Below are 21,649 nucleotides of genomic sequence, written 5' to 3' on the forward strand. Positions count from 1 at the left end.
CTTTTTGGACATTCCCCTTAACTGTCACTCAGTGTATCTTTCTGTCAATTTCACTTCCTGCTGTCATCAGCACTGTAAGTGAATGACTAATACTGTGGCCTCATACTTCCTTGAGCCCTGCATGAACATTGACCTTCATCTCATCTCTGCTTCATTTAGCTATTCTCATGTCACACGCTCCATTTTATGAACTAAAATTCCAAGGCTGAAGGCACTACTCTACCTCTGAATCACCATTTTTTGACAGCAGTCTCTGGTCTTCCATCCTGCCTGCACAACGACTTCCTCGTAATCTGTGGGTTATCTTATCAGGACTTCAAGTCCTTTGTCCCTTGCCTTCTAATCTCAGTCCTTCTGTGTTCTCTTCCTTTCATCTCCAAGTGAGACCTAGGATCCATCAGTTCATCAATTCTCTTGCTCATATCCCAAACTTCATTTCCATTTGGATTTTTTTGATCTCTATATCGTATCTCTATATCTATATCTCTCACTATGAAATTGTATTTTATATTTATTAACTTCTCAAAACCTCAGCTTTCTTGTGTTTAATATCTTGGTAATTATACCTACCTCTTTACATTATGGCAGGGTTAAATGAGTTGCTATATATATAAACCAGCCAGCCTGCCTTCAACCACGTTGAGAAAAATTGTGGCAAAAGGCAGCATGACACTTAAACATTACAGCATGTTTTTACCTATGCTGCTGTGTGCTACTAGAGAAACTCACCAAGCCAGGCATATTCATATTACATGGACTGTGGATCACCCAACCCCTAGGGCATCCCTAAGATTTATCAGTTAGTCCGACTCCAAGCAAACCCATTTATGAATCTTAAAAAGATGGATACTGTGTGTTTGGAATAACTGAAATATATATTTAAATTTTAGAAACCTCCGAGAAGCAAGGGATAATGCTGTGGCTGAAAAGGACCGAGCAGTGATGGCTGAAAAGAATGCTCTAGAAAAACATAATCAGCTCTTAGACAGGTAAGCATCCTGAAAACAGAGACATTGAAACTTTGATCTTTGTTCCCATTACTCTTTCTTTTAGAATATATCTTTTTAATAGAAGTTTAATTTTCATTTAAGTATTATGTACATGTAATAATTTACATATGTGATAATCATACGTATTGAAACAAGACAGAAAACAGTGTAGTCACCCTAAGGAGTTTCCTTATGTCCCTTTGGTCAGTCTCAGCCACCACCCATCAAGAGGTGAACACTTTGTGATTTCTCTCACCATAGTTTAGTTTTGTTCTTCATGGATTAAAAAGAAATGGAATTGTGCAGTGTGTACCCTTTTGTGTCTAAGTTCTTTCACTCAACATCGTATGTTTTCATCCATTTTATGTTAGACCAGTAGTTCATTTCTTAACTTGCTGGGCATGAATATACAGTTTGTTTATTCATTCACCTCTCAGTGGGTGTTTGTTTTTTTTCCCAGTTTGGTGCTACTATGAATAAAGCTGCTATGAATGTTTGTATACAAGTCTTTTTGTGGGTATATGTTTCTTTTTCTCTCATATAAATACTAAGAGTGAAATTGCTAATCATCAGTAGATGATTATTTTTACCATGAAAGACTTGGAAGGTGAAATAACTCCTTGACCCATGGACTATAGAATCAGTTATGTTATGTGTTAGCAGACATGGAAACAGCATTCATGTCATTGTGCATCCATCCTTAGAACTGTTGGTTAACTAAAGACGTTGTCATTGAGTAGTAATATTTTGAAAAGGGTTGTTTTTTTTTTTTTAGTAGTCAGTCTCAGCAGTGGGCTTAAAATATTCAGTGAGCCATGTTATAAACAGACCAGGGTCATCCAGACTCTGCTGTTCCACTTATAGAGCACAAGTAGAGTAGATTTAGCACAATTCTTAGGCCACCTAGGATTTTCAGAACAGTAAATGATCATTGGCATCACCTTAAAGACTCCAGCTTCATTAGCCCCTAACAAAAGAGTCAGATTGTTCTTTGAAACTTTGAAACTAGGCATTGACTTCTCCTCTCTAGCTATGAAAGTCATAGGTGGCATCTTCTTCCAATAGAAAGATATTCCATCTACATTGATAATCTATGTTTAGTGTAGCCACTTTCATTAATTATCTTAGCTAGATCATCTGGATATCTTGCTACAGCTTTTACATCATCACTTGCTGGTTTGCCTTGCACTTTTATGTTATGGAGATGATTTCTTTCCTTAAATTTCATGATCCCATGAACCAACCTCTTCAAGCTTCAGACTTTTCTTCTGCAGCTTCCTTACCTCTCCTCAGTTCAAGTCAGTTCAGTCTCTCAGTTGTGTCTGACTCTTTGTGACCCCATGTATTGCAGCACACCAGGCCTCCCTGTCCATCACCAACTCCTGGAGTTCACTCAAACTCACGTCCATCGAGTCAGTGATGCCATCCAGCCATCTCATCCTCTGTCGTCCCCTTTTCCGCTTGCCCCCAATCCCTCCCAACATCAGAGTCTTTTCCAATGAGTCAACTTTTCGCATGAGGTGGCCAAAGTACTGGAGTTTCATCTTTAGCATCATTCCTTCCAAAGAAATCCCAGAGCTGATCTCCTTCACAATGGACTGGTTGGATCTCCTTGCAGTCCAAAGGACTCTCAAGAGTCTTCTCCAACACCACAGTTCAAGAGCATCAATTCTTCGGCGCTCAGCTTTCTTCACAGTCCAACTCTCACATCCATACATGACCACAGGAAAAACCATAGCCTTGACTAGACGAACCTTTGTTGGCAAAGTAATGTCTCTGCTTTTGAATATGCTATCTAGGTTGGTCATAACTTTCCTTCCAAGGAGTAAGCGTCTTTTAATTTGATGGCTGCAGTCACCATCTGCAGTGATTTTGGACCCCCCAAAAATAAAGTCTGACACTGTTTCCACGGTTTCCCCATCTATTTCCCATGAAGTGATGGGACCAGATGCCATGATCTTCGTTTTCTGAATGTTGCCTTGCTCTGTATTAGGCTTTGGCTTAAGGGAACATGGTGGCTGGTTTGATCATCTGTCTAGACTACCAAAACTTGCTTCATATCAGCAGTAAGGCTGTTTTACTTTCTTATCATTTTTGTGTTCACTGGAGACACAGTTTTAATTTCCTTCCAAGAACTTTTCCTTTACATCCACAACTTGGCTTACTCTTCAGCACAAGAGGCCTAACTTTCAGCCTATATCAACTTTCAACCTATATCAACTTTCGGTGTGCCTCTAAGCGTAATCATTTCTAGCTTTTGATTTAAAATGAGAAATGTGTGCCTCTTCCTTTCACTTGAACTTTGGAGGCCATTGTAGGGCTAATTTCAGTATCGTTGTGTCTCAGGGAATAGGGAGGCCCAAGGAGAGGGCTAGAGCCTGAGAAGATGGTCAGAGAGTCTGTGAATGACTTTAAGTACTAAGCTGTGCATTCTGTATGCCATTCTGTTGAATAACATGATCAGAGTTCCCAGTTCTAGAATAATTACCCTGGAAGAATGAGTGATGAAACTAGTACTAAGCTAATAACAGGAAGATAGTTCAGAGAATATTATAAATAGTTTGTTATCTTATATAGGCAAGATTTCTAGAGCCCCCAAACAATTACAGTAGTAACATAAAAAATCACTGATCCCAGATCACTATAATAAATATAATAATAATAAGTTTAAAATATTGTGAGAAATCTCCAAAATGTGACACCGATATGAAAGTGAGCAGATACTGGAAAAATGGCAGTGGTGAATTTGCTTGGTGCCACAAATCTTCAGTTTGTAAGAGGAAAAAAAAAGTTCAGCATGTGCAAAGCTCAATAAAGTGAAAGTGCTTTAAAAGGAGATATTAAATAGTGGGACTGTATGTAACCTTGTTCTGTATGAACCTTGTTCATAATTTTCCAGGTCTCCTGTAAATGTGTTATCATACTTTAATAATTTAAAAAATAAAAAAGTATAAAAAGGAGATATTAATATTTCTGTATCAGCTTAGAATTAAAATACAAAGACAACTTGGAAAATTTTCATATGGAGATACTATTCTATGGGAATAGAAGTTATATCTAGAATGTGATCAGGAATTATCTTGTTTATAGAATCATTCTGGGTCTGGGCACCCAAGCTCTAAACCAAAGGTCTTAAGAGGAAATTGACCAAACCTACTCAAAAGATTAGAAAACATCCTATTAGTGCCCAGATTATAACTGTCTACAAATAGTTGATGGGTATTTTTCTCACTTGGTAAGGTCTAAAGTGGTAGAATTGGAACAACTGAGTAGACATTACAAAAAAGAGTAAAGATAAGCTTTCTGATGAAAGTGAAAGTCTCTCCGTCATGTCCGACTCTTTGTGACCCCATAGACTATACAGTCCTGGAATTCTTCATGCCAGAATACTGGAGTAGGTAGCCTTTCCCTTCTCCAGGGGACCGTCCCAACCCAGGGATCAAACCCAGGTCTCCCACATTGCAGGCAGATTCTTTACCAGCTGAGCCACCATGGAAGCCCAAGCATCCTGGAATGGGCAGCCTAACCCTTCTCTAGTGAATCTTCCCAACCCTGGAATCGAACCAGGGTCTCTCACATTGCAGGCGGATTCTTTACCAACTGAGCTACCAGGGAAGCCCAAGTTTTCTGATAGGGCTTTTCAAAATGCCTTGGCATCGACAGTGTTCTTCATCAGAAATGGAGAACACATTTCTGTGTTCTGCACAGAAATGTGCAGGCATCAGCTGACTAAGCATTCAGTAGGATTGTGTTTATAAGGATTGAAGTATCAAGTGGGTAGCTTGATGAGTTTAAAGTCTCTCTCTCCGTTTTTAAGTATTTATTTGTTTATTTGGCTGCATCAGGTTTTAGTTTGGCACATGCAGGATTTTTCACTGAGACACATGGACTCTGTAGTTGCACCGTACAGGCTTAGTTGCTCAGAAACATGTGGGATCTTAGTTTATTGACCAAGGATCAAACCCATGTCCCCTGCATTGCAGGGCGGATTCTTAACCACTGAACCACCAGGAAAGTCCCTGAAGTCCATTTTGATCCTGAAATTATCTGTAACAACAGTTCAAAAGAATTAATACACTGATTAAGTTACCATGTAAAAGGAATGGTGAACCCAAGCTATTTTTGTATCTTAAAATCTCTGTAGTTCACTTTTCCTGTTTTTTTTTTTTTTTAATAAAAACCTAGTGTTTAACACAATATTTGAAAAAAGATACTTTCTCTATATATATTTAAATATCCACTGAAATTCTTTTGAGTATAGTTGGCCTAGGAATATTTTGGGAATATCATGTATATGTTTTGTATATATTGAAACCCCAGGAAAAATATTTGTTTTATATTTCAGAGGTTGAGTTTTTACTCTGGCTTCCTTTGTGTCAAAATCAGAATAAACAAATGTATTTCATTCTTTACATGCACTGTGATTTCCCTGAATCGTGCTTAAGTAAAGCCTGAGACATGTCTATACACAATTTTCTAGTCAAGTATAACTAATCGCAACTTTTTCATTTTTGTTGAAAGTTTTACTTTACCAAATGCTTCATTTAATGATTAAACAACCTGTGTTATTATAAAGAGAAATGTAAGGAAGTGGTATGCCACTTTCAAACATGAATGAAAAAGGCTTTTTGCTCAAGACTTTAATTTTCTACAAAAACAAATTGGACTTTTCTCAGGCATAGAAAAGATCTGTATATGTCCCAATTCAAGTTCAATAATTTATTTAATTATAAGTAACAAATACCCAGCTTTCATGAGCAGGAATAGTTATTACCTCTCCTTCTGTTGCTTTGAATCACTGTAAGCACTCTGAGGACTCTTTCTGCCCCAAGGGGAAATTTTTAAACTCAATCAGTGTTAACAGCATACATTTGAATACACTGTTATATCTGTGGGATCCTATAGGAGAGGCCTGTGTTTGAATCTTAGCTTAAATTTATAATCCAGCTGCTGCTGCCACGTCGCTTTGGTTGTGTCCAACTGTGTCTGACTCCCATAGACGGCAGCCCACCAGGCTCCCCCATCCCTGGGATTCTCCAGGCAAGAACACTGGAGTGGGTTGCCATTTCCTTCTCCAATGCATGAAAGTGAAAAGTGAAAGTGAAGTCGTTCAGTTGTGTCCGACTCTTAGCAACCCCATGGACCGCAGCCTACCAGGCTCCTCTGTCCATGGGATTTTCCAGGCAAGAGTACTGGAGTGGGTTGCCATTGCCTTCTCCAGAGTTAAGTCTTTATTTTTCAGTTATAGTCATTTTAATTTTTTTTTAGCTATGGTTTGATGTATTTGGAATTTTTTTTTCAGTTTGTAGATATTGTTAAATGAATATTACTTGACATTATGATTTCAATCCCTACAACTACTCTGGTGATAGTAGAATTTTGTTCTGATTTTTTACTTATAGAAGACAGAAGATAAGAGGGAATAGGAGATCTAGTGAGTAGATTAAGAGAGTCATATGTTATATTGGGCTAATTTAAAGCTTGATATAGCAGCCAGCTGTCCTAAATTTCCATTCAGTGCTTTATCCCCAAGAGTAGAACAGTTTTGACATGCCTTTATTCTACATTTTGTCATATTCTTATATTGTTTTATCTTTGTTTATTTGTTTTTCAATCTTGCCTTGCTCCTTCAGTAGGCACATAAATGTTTGTGTCATTTGAGATGGGATAAAGGATGTTGAAATTTGAAAGAAAAATTATTTATACTGTGTTTAAACTTTGTTTACTTAATAAATTCTGTGGTAATTTCATTCATATTATCCTTAATTTTCATGGTTACATAATGTTTAATTCACATCATAGTTGTTATTTGAATGCAGAAATTCTTGATTCTCAATCCCATATTAAGTTACTGTTTTGACATACTTCTCTATGAAAGAAAGAATATACAATAAATTCATGCTTCTTAAATAATTTTTAGTATTTTATTTTTTCTTTGAAAATTTGTGAAGTGCTCTCTTTAATTGTAAGCTACTCTGATGATTTTTCAGAGTTTATAAAATTATGTTTTATTACTTGATTTCTCTTATTTTTTTGAAATGTTCTGTTTGCCCATTGGTTTGTTTCATTTATACTGAAACAGTCAAACTCCACGTTCTCAAATTTTCTTTCGGTTTTTAAGCTGCTGTTCCATCTGACATATATTTGGCCACTTGTATAGAATATTCTAAACTGGTTTAATTACATCCTAAGTTACCACAAGTGACTCTATTTCTTTCCTAGTAAAGGCTTTGAAATTAGTAGTATATAATGTCATGTACATGAAAACATTAAGAAATTTATTGCTGAGATGAAAATTATTTCTTCCTTCTTGGTCTAGACACAAGGCTTTGAAAAGAACTAATAAGAAACACCCATATTTGGATCACAGTGTATGGATTTTGTTTTATTCACCTCTCATCTATCTTTCTTTTTCTTTATAAGGTATTGGTCTGATCTGAAATTCCTTGTCCCACCAGAAACAATGGCCCAGGGGGTCCTGTAGCCACTCATGGATAGTTTGTTGCTTGTAATTGGGCTTAAAGGGTACTACAGGTTCTAAAGTGATATACCTATTCTCCTCCTCAAAAGAATACATCATGAGTATTTTCGTGCAGCGAGTCAAAACACACACATGCACAAAACAATTAGATATTGTTTTCTGTCAGTCTTTTTTTTCTCAGAGAAGGACTGGGTGGCATCTGTAGCCAAAAAACAAAAAAGACTACATCAGGGAAATTAATGATGGATGCCAGTATTGTTAGTCCGTGGGACAGAACATCTTTATGCAGTAATAGACTAGAGTTATCAGCATATCTTCTTGTGTAAATGGAACAATTGATATAGAGAAAGCTGTTTCGATTCCTGGCAGCATAAACCTCTTCTCTCCTCAAGCCAGAATAACTTTCAATGGATATCACTCTCAGAGTTGTTATCAAATCAAAACTGGGCTTTAGCATTCTATCTTAGTCCTTATTCTTTTTTAACTTATTATTTCAAATTTCATTTGTGTACAGAAGCTACAAGAATGATGCAAAGAACTCCTTTAGGTCTTTTATCCAGATCTGCCCCTTTCTAGCATTTAACTACATTTGTTGTATTCTTCTTATTCTCTCTCTCTCTCCTCTTTCTCTCCCTTCTTCCCCTGCACATTATTTTTTTTCTGCATAGTTTAATGCATCATATACTTTTACATATTCACAGTTTATTTTCTAGGAATAAGAATATTCTCTTATAAAACCACAGGACACTTGTTAAATTCAGGATAACATTGATAACACTTTTATACATTTTTGTCATTGTCCCAGTAATGCCCTTTTATAACAGTCTTTTTTCTGGCCCAACATCCCATCCAAAATTATGCTCTACTTTTAGTTATCATGCCTCTTCAGTCTCCTTTAATCTGAAGCAGTTCATTTGTTTTCTTTTCTATTTTGTTTTAATGACTTTTGATTATTTTTTTTGATATGTTGGATCATATACATATATATGTCTCTTCTTTCTGGAATCTCTTCTGCTCCGCTTTTACCTGTCACTTTAGGGAATGACCAAAAGTGCTTTTAAACTCAAACCGAATCTTTTCTTACGTTTTATAAACTGTATTTCTAGCTACGTGATTGACATTTTTACCTCGATGTTTTTCTAGAACTTTAAACTCAGTATTTCTGAAACAAACTCAGCGTCTGCCAACATTCACCCTTCCCAAAACAAAAAGTGGCTTTAGCTGACCTCACATCAATAAACTATACCACCATTTTTAAGTCATTTATTTCTGTTCGACCTTCCAGAATAATAATCCTTTCCCCTTGTTCCCCTGTGTAATCTTGCTGAATTTCATAGCTTCTAAAACCCCTGTCATATCTGTATAATCCTCTGCATTCCTGCTGCCATCATCCTGGGTCAGCTTCTCGTTACTTCTTGACTGGTGTCATGTTGTAATTGTGTACAGTAGCCTCTTAATTGATTGCTCCATCGTTCCCCCTCAGTCAGTCCTCTTGCCCAGACCTGTTCCTCCTCCCGTAGTTCTGCATTCTGACTAATGTCATTATTTGCCCAGGCCCTTAAACAAGAGAGCTGGTGGTTCACATCTACTTTTTTTCCCCTCACTCCTCTACCTTTTATTCAACCAACAGTGTTTATTGACAACTACCATGTGCCATTTGCTGTGCTAGAAGTTGATGTACATAAATAAAGCAGTGAAGGGAGATTGCCCCTCCCCTAATTGAGGGAGACGGAAAATAATCAAACAGATCCATAATTATTATAATTATGTGTTTTGATGATTGCTCTGAACTAGATTGGAGGAGGAATAATGGCTCAGGTAGGGTATATCATGATAGGATAGTCCAGAAGGGCCTGTCTGAACACTTAAACTAAACAAATGTTATGTTATTTCTAATTTCTGAATATATCTAATCACGTCCCTCCTCTTAAACCCAGGTGCCACTGCTTTAGTCAAATCTTTCTTTTCTCTTGCCCGAACTATTTATAATAGCCTCTGAAGCATCTTGCCGCTTTGAGTTTAGTCCTATTTTCATCACTCATTCTTCGAGAATAATGTTCTAAAACTGAGAGCTCTGATCATGTCATTCAGAAGAATGGCATCCAGACTGCACACAACTTAGCATTTAAAGTCCTTCACAGACTTCCTGCCTGTCTTCCCAGTTGCAGATCTTTGTTTTGATTCTCCCCTTATACTCAGGACTAGTTGATCTTTTCACGTTCTGCAAGAGTGTGGTGCTTCCTCGCTCACCCTTTTATATGTATTCTTTGCTAAGAATGACCTTTTCTTTCCCCTTTCTCGTGTATCTTACCTTTCACCTGTCAGGTAGATGCACATTCATGAGGTGAGGCTGAAATCATTGATCTTGTCTTCCATGCATGCCTTAAGTTCCTGTCAGAAATATTGACATCTCTTCTATTTCCTAGCATTATAATTGTGTGTTTAATTTGCAGATCTTTGCCTCTGAAGTGTTGGGGTTTTTTTTGAGGTCAGAGGTTTTTTTCATCCATATATTTGCCTCTCTAGTAAGATAAGGCCTCTATTCAGTGTCTTTGATATAAGTAATTCTCAACAAATATCAATTTCAATTGATCAGAGCTTACCATGTTCATTTTGACTCTTTCCATCATGAAGGCAGTTTGAATGCTAAAAAGAGTGCCCCAGACTTGATTTTACTGTATCAGTAATTCCAAAATTTAGATGAATTTCAGTTACCTGGAGAGATATTTTGGGGTTTTTTTGGAAGACATTTTTTTTTGCCTCCCTCTACTTGGTAGAGGGTCCCCAGGAATTTGGACTTCCTACAAAGCTCCCCAAATAATCCTTAGCTATTCATTCCTCAAATACGTGTTTTGGAAACACTACAACAGTATCTATCACTGTGCCCTTCCTGGTGCCTTAATTAACCAGTAATCTCAAAGAAAATATAAGCTTTTTTTTTTTTTTAACTTGGATGCAATCTCAAAAATGACAGAATGATCTCTGATCGTTTCCAAAGCAAACCATTCAATATTACAGTAATTCAAGTCTATGCCCTGACCAGTAATGCTGAAGAAACTGAAGTTGAACGGTTCTATGAAGACCTACAAGACCTTCTAGAACTAACACCCCAAAAAGATGTCCTTTTCATTATAGGGGACTGGAATGCAAAACTAGGAAGTCAAGAGATACCTGGAATAACAGGCAAATTTGGCCTTGGAGTACAAAATGAAGCAGGTCAAAGGCTAACACAGTTTTGCCAAGAGAACACACCGGGCATAGCAAATACCCTCTTCCAATAACACAAGAGAAGATTCTACACATGGACATCACCAGATGGTCAATACCGAAATCAGATTGATTATATTCTTTGCAGCCAAAGATGGAGAAGCTCTATACAGTCAACAAAAACAAGATCAGGAGCTGACTGTGGCTCAGATCATGAACTCCTTATTGTCAAATTCCAACTTAAATTGAAGAAAGTAGGGAAAACCACTAGACCATTCAGGTATGATGTAAATCAAATCCCTAACGATTATACAGTAGAAGTGACAAATAGATTCAAGGCATTAGATCTGATAGAGTGCCTGAAGAACTATTAACGGAGGTTCATGCCATTGTACAGGAGGCAGTGATCAAGACTATCCCCAAGAAAAGGAAATGCCAAAATGCAAAATGGTTGTCCGAGGAGGCCTTACGAATAGCTGAGAAAAGAAAAGATGGAAAAGCAAAGGAGAAAAGGAAAGATACACCCATTTGAATGCAGAATTCCAAAAAATAGAAAGGAGAGATAAGAAAGCTTTCCTCAGTGATCAATGCACAGAAATAGAGGAAAACAATAGAATGGGAAAGACTAGAGATGTCTTCAGGAAAATTAGAGATACCAAGGGAACATTTCATGCAAAGATGGTCTCAATAAAGGACAGAAATCATATGGACCTAACAGAAGCAGAAGATATTGAGGTGAGGTGGTAAGAATACATCGAAGAACTATACAAAAAAGATCTTTATGACCCAAATAACCACGATTGTATGGTCACTCACCTAAAGCCAGACATCCTGGAATGTGAAGTCAAGAGGGCCTTAGAAAGCATCACTACAAGCAAAGCTAGTGAAGGCAATGGAATTCCAGTGAGCTATTTCAAATCCTAAAAGATGATGCTGCTAAAGTGCTGTACTCAGTATGCCAGCAAATTTGGAAAACTCAGCAGTGGCCACAGGACTGGAAAAGATCTGTTTTCATTCCAATTCCAAAGAAAGGCAGTGCCAAAGAATGCTCAAACTACTGCACAATTGCACTCATCTCACAGGCTAGCACAGTAATGCTCAAAATTCTCCAAGCCAGGCTTCAAGAGTACGTGAACCATGAACTTCCAGATGTTCAAGCTGGTTTAAGAAAAGGCAGAGGAACCAGAGATCAAATTGCTGACATCCGTTGGATAATCGAAAAAGGTAGAGAATTCCAGAACATCTATCTCTGCTTTATTGACTATGCCAAAGCCTTTGACTGTGTGGATCACAAGAAACTGTGGAAGATTCTTAAAGCCATGGGATTATCAGACCACCTTACCTACCTCCTGAGAAATCTGTGTGCAGGTCAAGAAGGTCAAGTCCAGTTAGAACTGGACATGAAACAATAGACTGGTTCCAAATCAAATAAGGAGTATGTCAAGGCTGTATATTGTCACCCTGCTTATTTAACTTATATGCAGAGTACATCATGAGAAATGCTGGGCTGGAGAAAGCACAAATTGGAATCAAGATTGCCAGGAGAAATATCAATAACCTCAGATATGCAGATGACACAACCCTTATGGCAGAAAGTGAAGAAGAACTAAAGAGCCTCTTGATGAAAGTGAAAGAGAGAGTGAAAAAATTGGCTTAAAACTCAACATTCAGAAAACTAAGATCATGGCATCCAGTCCTATCACTTCATGGCAAATAGATGGGGAAACAATGAAAACAGTGAGAGACTTTATTTTGGGGGGACTCCAAAATCACTGCAGATGGTGGCTGCAACCATGAGATTAAAAGACCCTTGCTCCTTGGAAGCAAAGTTATGACCAACCTAGATAGCATATTAAAAAGCAGAGACATTACTTTGCCAACAAAGGTCTGTCTAGTCAAGGCTATGGTTTTTCCAGTGGTCATGTATGGATGTGAGAGTTGGACTATAAAGAAAGCTGAGAGCCGAAGAATTGCTGCTTTTGAACCGTGGTGGTGGAGAAGAGTCTTGAGAGTCCCGTGGACTGTAAAGATATCTAACCTGTCCATCCTAAAGGAAATCAGTCCTGAATCATTGAAAGGACTGATGCTGAAGCTTGAAACTCCAACACTTTGGCCACCTGATGCGAAGAGCTGACTTTTGAAAAGACCCTGATGCTGGGAAAAATTGAAGGCGAGAAGAGAAGGGGACGACAGAGGATGAGATGGTTGGATGGCATCACCGACTCCATGGACATGAGTTTGAGTAAGCTCTTTGAGTTCGTAATTGACAGGGTAGCCTGGCATGCTGCAGTTCGTGGGGTTACAAAGAGTTGGACACAACTGAGCGACTGAACTCTACTGAACTGATGATGCACAAATCTTATTAAGGAATTAAAGAATAAAGTGAGGATAGGAAAAGGAGGGAGGGTGATCCAGAACATTGAATTGATAATTTGAAAAGGGAGGTTTCTAAATCAGAAACAGACCAAAACAAAAACAGAAAGAGAAAAAAGTCATGCAAACATTTAGTGAAGTGATATTAGACATAGAGAACAGACAAAATATATCCACATTCAGAGAACTAGTGTATCAAGAAGAATTTAAAAAAAAAAGGAGAAAGTTATGTGTCAGTATAACAATGGAAGAGGAAAAAATATTTAGAGATAGAGAAGAAGAAAATTCTTTCTGAGATAAGGATCTGCAGTTTAGCAGAACTCACCACATTCTGGGTGGTGTGGAGAGAACAGGACAACAGTGCAGTAAATCCAAGTGAAGTTGTTAAATATAACTTAAAGGAACATTATTAGAAGTATCTGGACTGGATAAGTAAGTCATTTGCTAAGGAACAAAATACTGGTTGAGATTAATTTTCTCTTTCCATAATTGTGTACTTTATTTGTTTAGCAGTATTATTTTTTTTTTAAATATATCGATTGATTAGTTGATTGCTTTGGCAACCCTAGGTCTTAGTTGCAGCATATGAGATCCTCAGTTGGGGCATTCAGAGTCCTGGTGGTGGCATTGTGGGATCCAGCTCCCTTACCAAGGGTCAAACCCCAGTCCCCTGAATTGGAGGTCAGAGTGTTAGCTACTGGACCGCCAGGGACGTTCCTGACAATATTTATTAACCATCTGCTTTAAGCAAGCACTTCTTGACCATGGAATTGAAGATTTAACAAAAGGTCTCTGTCTCAGTGCAATTTACATTCTTATGTTGTAAATCAGAATGCATGTAAATAAGCAATAAAGAAAGTAATTTTTAGAAGGTAGCAATTATTTGAGAGAGATAAAATGAGAGTGTGATTCAAGGAAGTTAAAGTATGTGAGGGGTGACATTTTTGCATCCTGAGTAATGAAAAGTCACTAGTCCTATGAGGACTCAGGAAACCTGTTACCCATGTCCCCTCCTTAAAAAAAACCTACTTAAAAGTGTAACCTGAACTTCCCCGATGGCTCAGAGGGTAAAGGATCTGCCTGCAGTGCAGGAAACATGGGAGACTCAGGTTCGATCCCTGAGTCAGGAAGATCCCCTGGAGAAGGAAATGGCAACCCACTCCAGTATTCTTGTTGGAATACTGGAAAATTCCATGGACAGAGGAACCTGGTGGGCTGCAGTCCATGGGGTCGCAAAAGAGTCAAACATGACTGAAGCCGCTTTAAAAGCATGTCACCACAGCCAAAGAATCAAAGAACTCATGAATTGAGATGCTAAGGTGTAAAAGAACTGGCAGTGAACACTTAATGTAAAATTAAATCATAATAACTGTTGTCATTCTGGTTTCAAAACACATTGTAATCATAATAGTTAAGGGGAAACTACAGCATAAAAATAATAATTTAACGTAAGTAAAGGCAAAAATAGCGACTTGCGACTAAAATTAGAGAATTGATGGTGAGAGGAAAATAGTGTGTATATAATATATATAATATTGTATAATTATAATTTCCTCAAACTTCATAAGAATCGATAGCATTATCAACAAATATATATTTAAACATATTAGTTACGAAAGAAAACATTAATTAAACTGAAAACAGACAGTATACTTGCATATTGCCAGAGGAAAAGAGAAAAGATAAAGAAAGCATAGACTTTATAACAAAAGATAGATAACAAAGCAAACATCAAAGAAGCATAAAACGGAAAATATAAATTCTTAACATGACAGACAACTGAATGTGTCTTTTCTGGCAATTTTAAGTGTGATGGACCCCCTATTATATAGAAAAGGAAATACAATTTGGGTCAAAAATTAAACTGTATTCTTTTCACAATAAGTAGTAACTCCAGTTATTTAAAGAGGAAAAAGAGGGACTGTGATTATGATCCAGGGGTTAAGAATCCACCTTACAAGGCAGGGGACACAGATGCGTTCCCTGGTCGGGAAACTAAGGTTCCATATGCTGTGGGGCAGCCAAGCCTGCGTGCTCTAGAGCCTGTGCGCCCGGCTACTGTCTGCAGGCTGTGGAGCCCATGTGCTACACAGGAGAGGCCTATGCGCTGCAGTTAAAGAAAGCCCTCGTGCCGTCACGAGGATCCCGCATTGCCAAAACAAAAGAGATGCAAAAGGTTTTTTTTTTTAAGTGAAAAATAACACAGGATCTAAAACTATTCTGGAATAATTCATTTATTAAAATTGTTTTAAAATAATAATTCAGGGCCTTGAGAATCCCTCTGCCGTGACAATATATACACAATGAAGAGATGCTCCGGAATATTTAGGCATCACATTTGCCACAGGGAAAGTGCGCACTTTTTCACTGAATCTAGCTTAAGGCCACATTAAGCTATGATCAAAGATATAGTTCAGTATGTAGCTCATTAATTAGCTTAGTGAGAATATGGTGATAGTAAGATCAAGCTTTCAGGTCCATTCATCTTGCAGACCTTTTATTTTATTTTTTTGTAGAGGTGAGTGGAGGAGGATGAGAGGGTTCTATCATCTTTTCTAAATCTAACCAGTTGCCTCACAAATTGTAATTTTTGGTCCCAAGTGGAGAGAGTAGATAGAATCAGTACAAATATGTAAGTGTTGCTAGAAAAAGAACTCAAAGCACTTGCTCTTCTGGTGACTTATCAATACTGTGTGTTTGTAAATGAAAGAAAACACATCATCATATATCGGCACATTTTTCAAGATGCTTTCTTAGAAATCCAGAGTCGTAGTTGGTCAGTCATTATGTATATGAATTGAATCAGAGAGAGGGGTATGTGTGGGTGGGTGGGTGTGTGTGTGCGCACACGCGTGCGTTTATATAGCTTTCTTTATAGGCTGCTGCTCTGTTGCTTAGGGGGAAATTTTCATAGATTTACATTTGGTAAATATATCCGTGTCCAAAAAAAGATATGTGTAAAAAGTTGGAATGCCAGCTGACTAAATCAACTCATAAAAACTTAAGTTAAAAGTAAGATATTTTCCACGATTATTTTAAAATATGATGTTTACTGGAAGGAAAGTCCAGAGAATTACCACAGATGAAGTGTGAGTGTATTTCTCCCACTTGTAAATGAGCTCTTATTTCCTACAGTGTATATTCTGGTCCACAATGAGTCATTTTCAACATGTTTCAATTTAACTCCTAATACATTTTTAAACTTGGCAGGCATATTTAGATGAATGTTACTTCCAGTTTTAGAGACTGCTTCTAAATTATACTTCAGTACTGCAGTCATTATGAAAAGTTCTTTCAGTAAAAAGGAAACAGAATTGATTGGAAGTGTTATGTTTTGAAGGAATAAGAAATGGTTGCCATGAATAAAAATCAGATAGTTAAGCTTTTAAAAATTTTGTTACTGCATAACCCTCCTAATATTATCTTAAAGTGCTATAAGGTTCTTCTTATTGATAGAAGGCACTGAAGAAAAAATGAGATTTATTCTAGGTAATAAAGTTAATATTTATTGATCTCTTACTATGCCTAGCACTGTTTAAGGGTTTTAAGTGTATTAACTTTTTAAATGGCCATATAATAGGTAGTAGTTCAGTTTCTATAAACCATTCAGACTTATTTTTCTATTATATTACGTGGAGCCTGACACATTTCTGGACATATAACTGGTGTTACATGAATGTTTGTAAAAGTTAATATTTTATGGAGAATTTTACATATGATGAGTATTTAATAATTCCTGCTTATAAATTTGTGCAATCCTGTGAATCTTACAGTCTTCTGGCAGATTTCAGTTGATCAAACTGTCCAGTGTTACAATTTTAATATCTTTATTTTTATCATAAAAATGTTTACACTCTGCTTTTATTCCTTTTGGGAACTTTAAAGGTTGCCTAAAGTTTAGAGCTGGGAAAACCTTAGTTATTGAAAACATTCTACTCATTTAGCAGATGAGGAAAGAATCCTAAATAGGTTATATGACTTGTCCGGAGTTATATTGTTACTAGGAGCAGCATTAGAAGTAGATATGTGTTCTCTTTGTTCCCGTCCTGGTGTTCATTCTGCCACAGAATTGTGTCATTCCATCAGTAAGCAGAATATGAAGCACAACATGTATGATGTTAAACAGCATCAATATGTACATTTTTGCTCTCCAGTATGCATGTTAAAAACAATAACAAAATTCACAGTGATACTGTATTAATTTCCTTTGGTTGCCATAAGAAATTATCCCAAACTTTGTGACTTAAAACAGCAGAAATTTATTCTCTCAGTCTGGAAGCTAGAAGTCTGAAACCAAGGTGTCTGTAAGGCCATGCTCTCTCCACAGGCTCCAGGGACACTCTGTTCCTTGCTTCTTCCATCTTCTGGGGCTCCAGGCATTCCTCGCTTTCCTTGGCTTATGGCCACATCTCCTCTAGTCTCTGCCAGTTTTCATATCACCTTTTCCTCTGTATGTGTTTTATAAGGATATGTGTGATTGCATTTAGGGCCCACCCAAATAACCCAAGGCAGGCTCTTCCTATCAGCATATTTGCTTAATCACATCTACAAAAACCCTTTTTCCATGTAAGGTAGTATTGGAGCATGGACATATATTTGGGGGACAGCCCACCATTCAACCCATTCCATATGCCTTTTAAGTCATTTGAATTAGTATAAAGTTGGATTATCTTTTCAACCTACTAATGTGACATTTAGCAAATTACTCGATCTTAAATGACACCTTATAGATTCTAGCCTTTGTGCAATATGATGTGTGACATATATTTATTCTGAATTAAAAGATATCCTACTTCTAATAATATTTTTTTAAGAACATCATGGCACTTACATTCTGAGGTAAAAAAACAGAATTGGATGTTTTTAACAGAGTGTGGAAATACAGCTTTAAGCTAAGCTATATTAACTTCATTTAGACCATATAATTGCTTTCTTCTATATAGCGAGTACTTTTTGCTTTATTATACTTAAGATTCAATAAGTAAGATCTTTTAATAATATAATGACTTCCATGTTTTATTTTTGTTATACTCATTTTTTTCATTCAGCTAACTTTTAGCCCTTTCTGGTTTTAATAAATGTATGTGTAACCTGTTTATTTCTATGTCATATGCTGGATACGTGATCATTTAGTTTCTCCTTCTGTAGAAATCATTGTTACTAGTATGAAGAAATTCCAGAAATCATTGTTACCAGATGTGAAGATATTCTCAATTCCTTTTATCCGTTAAAGGGCTTTACTGTAAATGAAGGAAGAAACATAACTATACATCATATAATTCTGTGCATCATAGAATGAAATGATATTTATTTTACAGTTTAAATTCTCAATAAATGTTAACTATTATTATTTATTCTCATCCTCCAGTTAGTTGACTTTTAAACTTTAATTGTGTATTCTCTATTCAGCACAATGAAGACAAAGGGTTGAAGCAGTCTCTGACTAGATCTGGTAAAACTGTTTCATGCAGATGGATAACCTTGACTGTTACAAAACTCTTGGATGAAGGAGGTCCCTTTCCTCAACTTACCATTTATTTTAATCATTAGTAATTCATACTATTGGGATTTCCCTTGCATTATTTGAGAGTTTCAAAACATTGTGTTGGCCAAAAAGTTTGTTTGGATTTTGCCTTAACATCTTACAGAAAAACTTTTTAGCCAGCCCAGTGATATATCCATGTGTTTTTTTAATGGATTTTTTTAACTTAAAGGCAATATGTTTTTATTTTACAAGTTAGAAGTCTAATCTGTACATTTGTCAAAAGTAGGAAATGAGTTAATAGATCTTCAAACAGCGAAACTTAACTGACATCCACATATCTATTATTAGAATTCAGATGTTTTCCTTTAATTCACTGAAACCCCAAAGATGAATTTCTGTTAGCGAGAATATTCATAGATACTCCAAATGTAATGATGCCTATCATTTCTAACATACTTTTTGTCCAAAATCACAGAGATGGAAAATGACCAAAAGAATATATCTCCCAGCCTCCAGGCAAGGGTGCACCCAGATCATTCAGGTCAGATAGACTGTCCACATGTAAACCTGTAGAGGAATTCATATTCCTGTAAATGACAATGAAATGTTAGCTTTGAAATAGTTTTTTAAAGTAGTTTAGAGGAAAATCACACTATGGTTAATAGCCTGTCATTTATGAGAATGGAATGTTCTGTATGTTGGTACCACAAGACATGTCTATTCTTATTCATTTCTCATCTTTTGCCATTAGTTAAACTGCATTTGATCCAGAAATAAGTCAACAGATGTTTAAATGGAAAATGTGTTATGAAATCCAATCATTTGTGTATAGTAAGCATAGATTTTTTTTTTTTGGACCTCAAAGTAATAGCACTTGTAAAATATAAATCAAGTTCTTTAACTAAAATACTGGTCTCTAATTTTTGAAAATTAACACCATGAACTGAATGCTTCTAAAGGATAACAATTTTTTAGCCAGTTTTCCATGTTACTAGCTACTGTACAATTATGTGTTATCCAATAGCAAATAATGCTTCTTATCATGATAGAAACCACCTCTTGCTCAGCTGTCTTATCTCCCTTAAATATTAATCATTACCCTTATAAGAAATTGTAAGCTCTAGTAGCCTTTCTGCAGACTTATGTACCAGTTTTCGTCCCACAAATTTTAAGCAGAACTACCTTTACAAATTAAAGTATATACAACAAACTGTGGAAAATTCTTAAAGATGAGAGTACCAGACCACCTTACCTGCCTCCTGCAAAACCTGTATGCAGGTCAAGAAGCAACAGTTAGAACCGGACATGGAACAACGGACTGGTTCAGAATTGGGAAAGGAGTATGTCAAGGCTGTATATTGTCACCCTGTGACACATTATTTAATTTATATGTAGAGTACATCATGCAAAATGCTGGGCTGGATGAATCACAAGCTGGAATCAAGATTTCCGGGAGAAATGTTAATAACCTCAGATATGCAGATACTACTCTAATGGCAGAAAGAAAAGAGGAACTAAAGAACCTCTTGATGAAGGTGAAAGAGAAGAGTGAAAAAACTGGTTTAAAACTCAACATTCAAAAAAGAAAGATCATGGCATCCAGTCCCATCACTTCATGGCAAATAGATGGGGAAAAAATGGAAACAGTGACAGACTTTATTTTCTTGGGCTCCAAAATCACTGCATCAGTGACTGCAGCCATGAAATTAAAGGATGCTTGCTCCTTGGAGGAAAAGCTATGACCAACCTAGACAGTGTATTATAAAGCAAAGACATCACTTTGCCAACAAAGGTCCATTATTGTCAAAGCTATGGTTTTTCCAATAGCCATGTACGAATGTGAGAGTTGGACTGTAAAGAAAGCTGAGCACAGAAGAATTGATGCTTTTGAACTGTGGTGCTAGAGAAGACTCTTGAGAGTCCCTTGGACACCAGAGAGATCCAACCAGTCAATTATAATGGAAATCAACCCTGAATATTTATTGAAAGAACTGATGCTGAAGCTGAAATTCCAATACTTTGACCACCTGATGTGAAGACCTGACTCGTTGGAAAAGACCTTGAAGCTGAGAAAGATTGAGAGCAAGAGAAGAAGGGTGCGACAGAGGATGAGATGATTGGATGGCATCACCGATTCAATGAACATGAGTTAGAACAAACTCTGGGAGACAGTGAAGGACAGGGAAATCTGTCATGCTGCAGTCCATAGGGTCACAAAGAATCGGACATGACTGAGAGACTGAACAACAAGATACAGCTGAAGTTTATGCCTGCTTAAACTATACATATGTCTTTGATGGTAGAGAGCACTAGCACAATGTTGAATTAATGGCTCACACTTTTTATAAGCTTTCAATAAAAAGTTTAGCAATTGTAATTCTTGGGGTTCATTTGAATAGACTGTGAAAAAGGTGTCATTTTTCTTTTTATGAATTTGATTTATAAAAATGATGCAATTTATAAACACGTCTAAGAATTTTTAATTGCTGATACTATCTGATGAATGTTATAAATTTGTACATACATAATTGTGTACCCAAAGTAAAACTCTATACAGCTAAACTCATTTTCCTGTATCATGGAATATTGTTGTTTAGTCACTAAGCTGTGTCTGACTCTTTGTGACCTCTTGGACTATAGCCTGACAGGCTCCTCTGTCCATGGGATTCTCCAGGCAAGAATACTGGAGTCAACTGCCATTTCCTCCTCCAGAGGATGTTCCCAACCCATGGATCGAACCTACGTCTCCTACATTGGCAGGCGGATTCTTTATCACTGAGCCACCAGGGGAGAATATACTGGATATTGTCATGACTGCCTCTTCTCTGTGAGAATTGAGTATCTTCTGAGTATCAACAATTTTATGAAATGTTCTCTGCTTCTCTCAATTCTTTAATATCTGAATGAATCTAAGGCTTTCGTCCTGTCAATTTCAAATGTGTAACATTGCTTACCTTCTTTCTTTTTATTTTAAATGTGAGCCAACATTATGAATGCTGTACTTTTCTGTGAACCTCAGGAAGTAGAAGAGAAATATCTCTCTCCCTATGCTTTCAGAGGAGAATGTATGTTGTACTCAGATTTCTCTTTGGTGAGGTGTGGACTATGATAAGA

The 21,649-nt window shown here is 36.8% G+C and overlaps 1 protein-coding gene across 3 annotated transcripts in view; it reads left to right on the forward strand.

Annotated features, from left to right (window-relative positions):
- Positions 1-21,649, forward strand: part of PIBF1 (progesterone immunomodulatory binding factor 1) — a 230,594-nt gene that overhangs the window by 80,586 nt on the left and 128,359 nt on the right. For all 3 annotated transcript variants that reach the window (XM_070800340.1, XM_070800339.1, XM_070800338.1), the window contains exon 10: positions 891-989. In XM_070800340.1, the coding sequence (XP_070656441.1) occupies positions 891-989 (99 nt within the window). The remainder of the gene's footprint in view (positions 1-890; positions 990-21,649) is intronic.

Source organism: Bos indicus, chromosome 12 (assembly GCF_029378745.1).
Source record: "Bos indicus isolate NIAB-ARS_2022 breed Sahiwal x Tharparkar chromosome 12, NIAB-ARS_B.indTharparkar_mat_pri_1.0, whole genome shotgun sequence".
In the NCBI taxonomy this organism is placed as follows: Eukaryota; Metazoa; Chordata; class Mammalia; order Artiodactyla; family Bovidae; genus Bos; species Bos indicus.